The 12,223-nt window shown below is 33.2% G+C and overlaps 1 protein-coding gene across 1 annotated transcript; it reads left to right on the top strand.

Annotated features, from left to right (window-relative positions):
* The first annotated feature begins 3,188 nt into the window (after window positions 1–3,188).
* LOC120332472 (secretagogin-like) lies at window positions 3,189–10,849 on the top strand. Its single transcript, XM_039399722.2, has 10 exons — window positions 3,189–3,326; window positions 3,729–3,799; window positions 4,666–4,755; window positions 5,797–5,886; window positions 6,928–6,984; window positions 8,112–8,189; window positions 8,539–8,640; window positions 9,211–9,270; window positions 9,534–9,602; window positions 10,081–10,849. Exons 1-10 carry the CDS (start codon window positions 3,230–3,232, stop codon window positions 10,207–10,209), a joined length of 843 nt encoding a protein of 280 aa, XP_039255656.1. The 5' UTR covers window positions 3,189–3,229; the 3' UTR covers window positions 10,210–10,849.
* Window positions 10,850–12,223: the final 1,374 nt, after the last annotated feature.

Genomic DNA, 12,223 nt, shown 5'->3' with positions numbered 1-12,223 from the left:
CCATTCTCCTGCTTGTGCTTGATCTGAGCACGGAAGCAAATGTAACAAAAAGAATTTACAGAATAGAGTTTGAAGTGTGCACTTACGTTTACTCATGATCAAATTTGGTTTTGCACCTCAACTGTCAAAACATCGCAAATTCATTTACGCATGTTAATTTTTGGTTTTTGATTATGTCATTCTACACCACCTTGTTTGCTGGTAAAATGACGTCATTCTTACTGTTCAGGAAACAAAAAGTCAACGTTCATTTATCAATCAATATACTCGGTCAAACAGCAAGTCAAGGAATTATTAAAATATTTACTGAGGCTTAGAATCGTATTTAATATCGTAGGTTTTTGTCAATTGTTAATCGACTTCCTTGTCGTGGAAAATACTTTTATAGCTTTCGACAATGCAATACATCGCAGTGTCCAAATACAAAGTATGGAGCGTCTGTTGACAGACTACCCTAGAAAGAAGCAAGCAACTCTTTGTTGTTACTCGACATTTCTTCATAGACAGGTATATAGACACACCAGTTTGGAGGTTTATTTATATTGATTAGCAATTTTATACTGCACCCTCCTAATTGAACATCTTCGAATTGCAGAACAATAATTTTATGTATGTAGTGTGATCAGATGGAAAAAGATTAGTATATGGCCCCAAAACTTTATATTTATAGATTGATTCCAACGTTCAAAAATGAATTTCTCTGATTTCTTGGGTGTTTTCGAGTTGTAGAATTTGGGAAAGTTCACTCAAGTTCGCCAAAACAGACGTAGAAGGGAGTTAACTTAATAATTAATTCATAGTATAACCAGCATAAATAGTTTCACCGTGGCATTATGCGTTGTAGAAATTAATCATTCATGGCTGTATAAGCCCATTGTAAAATTTAATGTATAAATCTACGGTATACGTCTTAAAAATCAATATTTAATTGATAAAGAATTAAATTTTCATATAACACAATTATGAAACAAACGAGTTTTTCAAATTTAGTATTGGCTATGCTTGTAACAAAAAGCTGGTAGTTTAATAGTGAATGATGTGAAATAAAAAATTTATCTTCTTTATGGTGGCCCCTCAAATTCCAATAAAATACGTTATTGAATATGAATCTACACAAAAATGCTTTTCTTTTCAACATATTTACTATATTGGGTGTTTTCAAACGTTTTTTTTTGCATATAACATATAGATATCATAGCGTAGTAAATAAGGTAGTTTGTTTGATGGAAAAGAACAAACTGCGAAGAGGAATTTTAAAGCAAATCTTGGTAAATATTAAACAAATAATATATAACTGATCCAAAGTTTCCCACTTATCGTTTTTTAAACCTTGCCACCATCGAAAAACTAATGATCACGGCATTACAGTTCTGTTTCTGTCCTAATTGAATATCTTGAATTTTTATCACGACTCGGCCATTGATTAACCACAAAAATTTGGCAGAAAGGAAAAACCTTTCAATTGGTACAATTTTATCTAATAAGCCTATAAACCGCATTTTGATTCAAAATCCCCAACCTCTGAAATTATACATGACATGTATTTCCTGGTATATCTGTTACGCGAGTACGTCCGCGGCATCTGGAAACCGCGTTTTATTGATTTCTACACTTGAAGGCTCACAATAATTAAGATGGAACAGAAAAAAGAACAGTATAAAAGTCTAGTTCTGAATTCATTGCCTTATTCTGTAGATGTGTTTTATGGGCTAATTACTGCGGAAAGTATAGATCAGAATCGAAAGTGTGCTACACTAAATTTTCATTTTCGATACATCGGACAGATGCAGCGGCCAGCGGTCGTTCGCAAGATAGTGCACTCATCATCTATCTGGATAGGCATTCGTAGTCATGAATTATTTCGAAGCACCTCATTTGTCATATTCGCAGAATATTGCAAATTTGGACTGTTCGACAACTGATGTAAAAATCGCAACTCAATTTGAGTTATCTGACAATTAAAATCCGAAAACCGAATCAGTTCAAGTAGTCGAAATAGCAGTTTAATTGCCCACCATGCAAAAAGTATATTTATTACATCAACTAGACATCCAAGGAACTTTTTAATGCAAATGTTAACACCAGTATGTCTTTCCACTGAGATGAAAGTATTGTTTGACTTTTCCGTTATATGACGACTATTAAGTGTATTCATTTCCGTTGCAGTATGCTGTACATGCATTATTGCAATAAGGATATAAACAACCGCCAGTGCTATGCAGGGTCGATCTAGTGCGAACAATCCAGTTTTGTCGCAGCGTGTGAAAGAATTCAGATTTTGCGAAACCAAAATAGGCTGCGCATCAATATTTAAATTAAAACAAAACTGAGTAAGCAAGTTTGTCATATGCGGAAGTGGCGAGCATTGCAGCACGAGGGCATAGATTTCACCACTGAAGTTCGAAGTCGTACTTAACGTTTTATACCTCGCTTAATGTTTAAAGGGTTGCCGCGCTATTTACTTACGCTATTTACTGTCCGAGTGACCAGATTCAGTCCTAACGATACATAGGATGGAATTGCCAAACGGCGCAAAAAGAGCGACCACAAAAGTATTACATTATACGAGTAGCCATTAAATCATGTTCTGTTAGATCTGTAATTAACTTTTTCAAACACTATAAATTCAAGCCTACACGTCATCAGTAGGATGAATATTGTTTTCCACAGGCGTTATTGACATTAATTGTCATTGTCAAAAGCATAGAATCTGATATTGTTGAGCACATAAGCGGTTGATTCATCAGGATGAATGGTTTTAAAAATTACCGATGATTTCGTCAAAATAGTTTTGTCATGGCGTTGATATATCCAAACAAAGTAATATATATGAATAGGAAGTTTCACGTCAATCAAACGTATAGCGTCATCATCCCGAGTATTAATCAGGGATATCTATGCATGAATGTACACAGTAGAGAATATGGACCACATTTCCTTTGGATCTTTCATTTTTTATTACTCACTTTTAGTCATATGAGTTGTACTACGAATGGTGTGCGACATATTACTAGTGATAAGCATAGATACTGCAGTATCAACAGTTACCATACTGTTAAATAGTTTCAGCAGTTTTGTAGCGTAAGCTAATCTCAAGTATAGGTCTTACAAGAAGGATTGCATAGGTCAAATACGTTGATTAAAGTTTTTTACTGTATTCGTACCATATATATATATATATGCACATTTTCAGATTGTATATTAATTATTTTTAACTAAAAAACAAATAATGGAGCAAAAAACAATTTTTGGAGCACCAGGTTTCGATTTCTCCGAAATAAATGCGATCAAATTTGCGGAAATATGGAATCATTTTGACAAGGATAGTAAGTCTGCATTGTTTGGAATGTATTCGTATTGCACAAAATTGTTATATATTTTTTCTAGATTACATCTAATTTTGAAGTAGAAATATATTACGTGCAATATATGAGAATTTGGGTACTGTTTCCATCATTCCAAAATTATTTCAGTAGGAATATTTGAATGTTGTAGATAATAAACCAAAACATTCGCAAAGATTGTGCTTTATGATATGTTTTTGTAGAAATATGATGAGATAAGATATATTTCAAAACTGATTTTTATGTTAGGATTCGGAATCAATAAAAAATGGGTGTTTCAAATTAATTTCACAAGCGGTTGCTGCCAACTGAAGGTTTACTGATTATCGTTATTGTTGCAGTAAATTGATAAACCGAAAATTTAAATATTTCATTCCATTTCAGAGAGCGGATACATGGAGGGCAAGGAGTTGGATCATTTTGTTGAAGAAGTCGGAACGAAAATACTGCAAAAGGTAAACTTTTTAAAATGTTGATATGTTTACGCCTCTCTGGATGATGTCACTCTGCAAATTCCCTATTGCACACACCACACAAACCTCTTCTAGATAAATATCATAAGATCCAGAAAAGTTGCTGTTGTCCAAATTTTGATCGTAATCAATTCGACTCGGCTTTAAAACCCACAGGGAATCAGTTACATTTTCAACACCAGAGTCGTTGAATAATTAATTTCTTTTCTAACACTTCTAATGCATGACGGTATATTGTCTGCAAAACGAGCTATCCATTTTAGCGGTATGAAATTTTAATGTATCACATATTGCCCATCCGCGTTTGTCAAACGGCATCAAGTTGAAAATATTACCAAATTTATATTTTTCATCAAAAGGAGCACAACGAAACGGTAAGTTTTGAATGCACGAAAAGAAGTATTTAAACCATATATTAATGATTGTTTAAATACCAATTTTTGCAAAAATTTCCCAATGTATTTCGGCACGAGATTGCATACATTCTGTGTGGGGCGGCTGGAGATTTGATGATTTAATTAAGCACTATATGTCAGGGTATATATTTGAAGATGGCATGCGGCCATGAGATCAAACTTGTAGTTATACGAATATATTTTGAGCGAATATCTTCCCGAATGAACATTATCTATTATAATACATTGGTATTATATTTGATGATTTCGATTTACAATTTTGTAAAATCGCTTCTTGACTATTGTTGACTTGTTTTCTCATCGTCAAAGTTTTAGATGAAAAAAAGTTTATATTTCAAAATAACGTATATAGTACTGAAATAACTGTTTCCTCACATTAGTCATGTTGTTTGCCATATGTTTGAAAAAATTATTTTTTTTAATAAAATGTAGAAACCGACAAAAGAAGAGTTCAAAAGTTTAAAAAAGACTCTAATGTCCGCGTATGACCTGGAGAAAAATGGAAAGATATCAATGGTCGAGGTACAGTGGACATAGCTTAATTTTATACAATTACTACAATTCATTAAACTGCATACGTGAGTAAAGCAGATTATAATGATGAGTAATATATTAAAATAAAATATATGGTGCAAAATTGTTACATATCTCAAACATCAACTCTCAACTTCCACTAATATTAAAAAATCATCCACCAATCTCAAAGTTGCACATAAATGGCATATAGAAAAGCATGGCGGTAAATGGTAAATAATGTTGGATTATTGCATAATACTTACTTTTCATGTCTTAAGTACTAAATACTTGTGAAAAAATTGTTCTATTTCGAACATGTTTTCGAAATTAGTCGCTAATGAAGAGAAAGAATATCACGACTTTCATCAAATTTTGAAATAGAAAAAATTCTTCAACGGTAAAGCACATATAAAGAAAGCATAATAAAAATCACACCCAATAACGTGTACTTGTATCTATCGTTATTTGGAAAAAATATTTTCCTATGTGTAATTCTAGTCCAAACTTATATTTGTAAAAAATTCAAGAGTTTTAGCGTGATCAATATTGTTTTTAATTATTGTGCAATAACTTCCAATTATAATAGCAAACCAGTGATGAGGCATTTTGAAACCTTAAAAGCATATCGTAGAATAAAAACAGGTCAAGGAATACTGCACGCAGAAGGTCGATACTTTTTTTAGAATTAGATAATTAAAATTGCATTTTTAAAAAACTTCTTCTGTAAATCATATTATGATAAATCGTTGTATATCAATGATTTCCATGACTACACCATAATATGTATATTATACTGAGTAAGCATGTCTAAAATGCATATTTTCACGTAAATACTCACAATTCCCATTTACAACAAGCGTACGTTCATAGAGTGCAATCGAAATTTATACGTTGCAATAGCATCTATATAATGCTGAATTTCCAGTGTTACAAATCAAATTACAAGATATACGATTCTGCGCAATACATAATGAAATAGAAATCAATATTTGACTAAATATCAATGTCAGCTGAATACATTTCCTAATTGTATAATTCGTTCAACAGCTTGCCCAGATGCTTCTTCCCAACGAACAAGTATTTCTTTTATTATTCCGAAGATCTGTTCCTCTAGGCTCAAGTGTCAAATTCATGGAGGTATGTTACGTTCCATAATTGCTTTATTAATTTCATTTAGTTTTCGGGTTAATATCGCTGTCACGTTTTTACCCATTTTATGAATTGGAGAAAACGTATACATTATATTTACAATTTCAATAATACGTAACTGCACGGTATTTTGTTTCATGTAAATAGACTGATGTTCTTTGTTTACTTATTCACAAGATATCTCATAATTTGATAACTCCATGTATGCCCAGCTTGTTTCTTAAAATACATGGATACTTATTACTTCCGCGTACTGGTATGACCTGCAATATACCTATCGCCCGGAAATATACTAAAATGAACCGATGAGTTCTTCGACCTGAAATAACTCTATCATAGTATTTTTTCACTTGCGCCCTATTGGCTTATAACCAGGGCTGTCATCGATATGAACCCCAAAAAAAGGACATCTGGGAAACATAGTAATAAAATAACAATGGACGAAATGTTGTAAACAAAAGGGATTCATGCCATTGCGACCCGTGTCTAAACAATCTGTTCCATCTCACTTCCAAGTTCACTTTCCCTTACGTTATGAATGCGCCTAGCAATCAGTGAGGTTCTAATATCCTTTCTAGCGAATCCATCATTCGAATTGACCAATCTAAGTGCTTGCATGGGTATAAAAACATGAACCTCTTAAATGAAACAAAAATAAGTACATGTGTCAAAAAGAGGACGTTTCTCCGAAATAAGGACGTTGTGGCAGCCCTGCGTATAAGGGCATTAATGATAGGCACTGTAGGCCAGAGAGTACTTGCAAAGTTTTTACCTGGTTGCATACTGTTATATTAATTTCTCAGATAATAGCGAATCGGTAGAAATGGTTTGATGATATGTCTGCGGTTATGCTTTAAACATTGTCAATTGACGACAGATGTGATTATATTGCATAAACTGAGAAAATATTTCAGTCATTACTTGAACAGGTTTTATAAGAGTAAAAAGCAATGTTTCTAGTTTTCTTTCTTTTTGGTTTCTCCCTGTAATACTGCAATGGGATATAATATGTTTTCATATTTGTTTTAGATTTGGCGAAAATATGATCGTAACCTGAGCGGATTTCTCACTGTTCCCGAACTTGAGGTAAGAAAATCTTATATATATATGTTTCATTTGTCATTGCCAAGCTGGTAGACTAACAGTGTTGCATAACAAACTGAATAGGATTCGAAAGTTTGTAAACTTCCTCGCGAATGAAATGGAATGTAACCAAATATATTTCGTAAAATAGAGCATCACTACATTTCAGTTAACATTTTGTTGTAAATCTTCTCAAGTGACCTTCCGACTTCCTCACTATATCAGCTAAGCATGAATGCTTGGAATAATATAACCCGAGCAGGCAAGTTTCTGTGTTGCCCTTTTTCACGCTGTCGTTTTCCGGAATAAGTTGAGGTCAAATCGAACTAGACAAGACTTGGAAAAAGAACTCGAGAAATTGCTAGGGATATGAAGAATCCGAGTAATAGGTCATGGACTCGATTCGAACTTTCAGAGTCGATGACGTCATAATCGAACCGCAAAAAACATGTTTCCGACTGTGTTCTTGTTTTTTAAAAAGCATAGATGCTTTAACAGCGCATCGGGAAAGTACACTTAATACATAATATGGTATTGCTATAGTTCAGTCAGATTTCCCGATGTGATCGTTACTGCAAAAGGTTAAAATTTATTGATGACACCCCGTGATACATTAACTATATTTATTCTTAGCCATCTGATTAAATAATTTAACTAGATATTGTTCGTACTGGCCGTTATAGAGGCAAACGTATACAGCGTAAGCACCGATAAAAAGGCTGAACTGTTTAAAAGGACTCGAATCCTTAGTAAAAAATGATGCAGACTCGATCTCGAATCCGAGTTTTATAAATGCGTAGATTCTCGAGTTAGTAAACGAAATCGGCTCATCCCTAGAGAATACTTATTTCAACCTAAAATGACCGATGGCACTGGTTGAATTGTCTCTTCCGACTGAAAGCTTTCCCTTCTTATTGTTACAATCATCAGCAGTTCATTACCAAGAAAAACCTAACGTAACCATTAGAACAATACCATTATAATGACTAAAACAGAAGACAAAGACTAAAACAATAATGTATACACTTCTGTCCATCATCTGACTTAGTTAGCTATACACAAGTGTTTAACGTTATATAAATGAGTGATTCAAATTGATTAATTTTGGTATATTATCTTGTTTCGTTGAGAACTTCGTGACTGATTTTGTGAACCAATCTGGAGAAATGCTACATCCGAACAAAATCAAAGAATATGCTAAATCTATCGTAAGTTTTACCAATGATTCTTGATTTTTATTTGAATTTTTTAGTTGTGTTTGTTTGGCCTTTGTACAGCTTGTATTTTGCCGAGCGAGCAATTGTTTGTGATGGCCACTATCAAGATTTGAAATAACGTTTGCATTAGTTTTCTTAAAAGCCGATAAATCGATTTCTTCCTGTGTCACCCGCAAGACTTAAATAATTTAAACTCGTACTGAGATTATGCGTCTTTGGATTTTACGAGATACTTTTTGCACGAGGAAACCAAAAAAAAGTTTGTTTAACTATTAATGTCGTTTTAAACTTTTCTGGGTACTTTTGGCTTAGTTGTAAAATGTTCTCTATTAATTTTTAGATGGATTTATACGACCGCAACAACGACGGCCTTTTGGATTTAAAAGATTTGGCACAACTTCTTAATCTTACAGAAAATTTTCTTCTGAGTTTCCGCATCGAGGTAATTTTTCGAAGTTAATCTGCGTGTTCAACATAAACAAGACAAAATACTTCAATAAAATGGCTGAGTATCTCGCATAAAATTTCAGTGCCAGAATGTCCTAATACAAGCTTTTTAACAGTCTCCCCATCGCGACCCATATGCCCTTTGTTGCCTATGGCTAATTACCAAAGTCATGGACAACGTATGTACTCATATACCAAGAGAAATTGTGATAACTGTAATTTGAAAATGTATTGTACTTTTAAGTTGTAATGCAAAATAGAAACCCATATTTTGTACATCACCGATTCTTCTGAAATAGGTGAAATAGCGCTTAGCATTGCATTTATTATATTACTGGCATTGGGAAGCTGCAAGATAGCATTTTCATGAATAATTCATTTTCGCACTGCCTCTACCAAACCACAAAGTTTGCATTGCAAATCCAGCGATATGTTTCAAAAATTACTTCATAACAAGAATAACATATTGTAATGTAAGGTAACTCAACATGGCTAGTTGAATTCAAATCTTTTGAGAAATACTCAGAATGATAGAATATAATTTCATACAAAATGTGTTTTGTAGGATTCATCACAAGAAGAACGAAAAAGGGATTTCGAAAAAATATTCCGTTATTATGACGTAGTAAGTGACTTGTTTAGTATCTTCACATATTTATTGTCTTGGAAATAAAAATATTCCATTAAATAATTTCATAAGGAATAGGAGGCCTATTATCTTTAACTAAATCGTTCTGAGAAGACTTGTCGTTTGAGAAAGGGGATTTCAGTCAGATTTTCCTTAAACAATACATTGTTATTGATGGTTTATTATATAAAGCATATTCCCAATTTTTAAATACCTTGAATGACTTTGTTGTCGATAAGGCTGACATCTATATTTTTCAGGGAAACACTGGTGCTCTTGAAGGAGTCGAGATCGACGGGTTCGTCAAAGACATGATGGAAGTCATACGGGTCAGATTATATTTGTTTGTCCGTCTAACACTGTTGGGTTGTTTTATCATCTTATAAGTCAATCAAATTTATGAGTACTCACTTTTGAGGAGGCTTATAGATCGTTATAGAATATTGTTTCTGTTGTTTTTATAGGTTGAAAATTGCTTTTCTTCTCAATTTAAGTATGAAAGAGAGTACGAGACAATAACTTTGATTTTTTGTCAAATTGATTCCTGCTATTTTTACTGATTTTAAATAATGGAGCCACTATGTAGCAACTGAACCTTTTTTTCTATATATCTGTGCAACCTGCCTTGTTGATAAGCAGGTTCGAGTGAGACAAGGTTTTAGACCAATTGTCAGTTTGTTTATACATTTAAAGGTAAATTTCCAGAATTTATTGCCAATAATAGTATTTTGAATCGGATAATCTCTTAGAATATCGTTTTTACACATAATAATCAACATCGCAATATTGTAATTTCTGTACCTCCAGGGTCCTTTATCGGCAAATGAATTGAACCAATTTAAAGAGGCAGTGATGAAACATTCAGATGCCAACAAAGATGGAAAGATACAAAAAGCTGAGCTCGCAGTTTGCTTAGGAATCCACCTGAAGAAATGATGCTGTTCAAATTTACATATAACGCTGTAGTTATGTGAACTTCTTGCCGTCGATTTGCTATTATTTGCCTAGAATGAGTTTGCAATAATTTATAATTAAGTTTATTTTACCTGTCTTTCTCTCTGAATATAGATCTTCGCCGATGGTGATGATGATTTTTGCATTTTGGTTATTGGTATCATCATGAATCTAATTCTACTCATTGACTTTTTACTGTTGTTGCAATATTGTATAGTTAGTATTTTGTGATGTACTCATTTGGATATGTGTGTGATGATTTTATTGTATAATATGTAATACCATAAATTTGTGTAGGATAATTTACAAGCAAGGCATTGGAGCTTGACCAAGTGAATGAATTGAAAAAATACTTTCCCAAGCTCAAAGATTGATTAGAGTATTATATTATTGACATTTGCATGAATGAAGTAAACTAAGGTTACATTTGTATGTCGACCTTTTTGTCAAACATTTTGAGCTTCTACACAAAGTTGCAGTATCCCAAATCGTATTATAAAGGATTTTTAAGAAGAAAATATTTTTCGATCACAATTGTTTTATGCCACGAATAGTATCACAAATATTCGGAAGTTGCACAGAATTTTTTCTACTTTAAACAATAAATCGGTATGAAATATTGTTTTCGTCTGTGACATCCTCATATGCGAATCTAGTTTGCTCCAGAAAGTGAAAGACAACCTGCATTTGAAGACATGTCTCAGACATTTGATGGCGAATACGTCAAAGTAAGGTTATCGTTCGAAATTGCATGTGGAATGAAGTGAGTGATGACATAAATAATTGTATATTCCATCTCACTGATATATTTCAGCCATTTTTTGGACAGGACCGTTGGAGACTACCTCACAGGTAGACAGAAATTTGTAGAACTTGAGACCAACCGTTCCGTGGTGCTTTTCACTGAAACAGGAATTGTTCAGGGCAGCTGTTTACGACCCTTATTTTTCTTATATATATATATATATTAATGGAAAAACATGTACATATCGGAATGGGAAAATATTCGAATGCATTCTAATGTGACAAGTTAACAATCAATATAAATAAGTCTAAGATTGTTCACATTCACCCCAAACAAAACCTCCCGATGAGGCCAATCTCCATCAGCATCAATGGAGTTAGAATCTGCCCTTCCTTCAAATATATAGGAGACTAAATACAGACAACCGTAGATATATATATTGAGTAAACTCCAAAACATAACATTGATACAGACACGCTTAAATTGAGTAAATTGGTATATTTTTCACTCGTTTTATTGTATATCCATTACACAATTGCAACATAGGTGTAAATGTAGATTATAAGCGATTCAATCACCTATGATGGGGCTGTACAAGAAGCCTATCACATGTTGCACGGTGACATTTTGCAGGTTAACAACAATTATTTCTAAAAAATTATTAATTAATTAAATCTGAAATATGCAAACAAAACCCATTCACTCTAGCAAACAACCCGCTCAGTAAGGCAAATAAGTTACCACTGCATAAACGGCAAACTCCCAATACGAAATTGGAAACGGCCGAAATTGTAAACAGCGCCTTGACGGGAGTAGTTTACTTGGGGTCACGTCATTCACAATAAGTTCAACGACCTAGATCTCTCGAAATAACCGAGGTCAAATATATAAGAAACAAAACGATAAAACTATGTCTATAACATTCACGGCCTCAAAATCACGAATTGAACATAGGTCATTTTCAAACATTTTACCATAATACAAACAAAATTTTATTCATCACACTGGTTAACATTAGGTGCAAAACGAAGATGTAAATTATAAACATGTGCGATATCAAGGTGATTCTAAATAGCATAGCTTCCTTATATCTTGAAATGAACAAAATTAGTCGCCAATGCAGGGAAAAATTGAACTACTTTTTCTGTTTTGATCCTACGATGGGATACACATAATTTGTGCCATTAACGTAAAATGTTTAAATATAAAATTAATGCTTTTCTGAATTAAAAGATCGCACTATGAATTTGT

This window comes from Styela clava, chromosome 13 (genome assembly GCF_964204865.1).
Source record: "Styela clava chromosome 13, kaStyClav1.hap1.2, whole genome shotgun sequence".
Classification (NCBI taxonomy): domain Eukaryota; kingdom Metazoa; phylum Chordata; class Ascidiacea; order Stolidobranchia; family Styelidae; genus Styela; species Styela clava.
This window is presented reverse-complemented; position numbering and strand designations above follow the sequence as displayed.

Coding starts and splice junctions, on each gene's coding strand:
- LOC120332472 (XM_039399722.2), top strand. CDS start 3,230: ATGGAGCAAAAAACAATTTTTGGAGCACCAGGTTTCGATTTCTCCGAA. Junction 4,756..5,796: donor GAAAGATATCAATGGTCGAG/GTACAGTGGACA, acceptor TTCGTTCAACAG/CTTGCCCAGATGCTTCTTCC. Junction 5,887..6,927: donor CAAGTGTCAAATTCATGGAG/GTATGTTACGTT, acceptor TATTTGTTTTAG/ATTTGGCGAAAATATGATCG.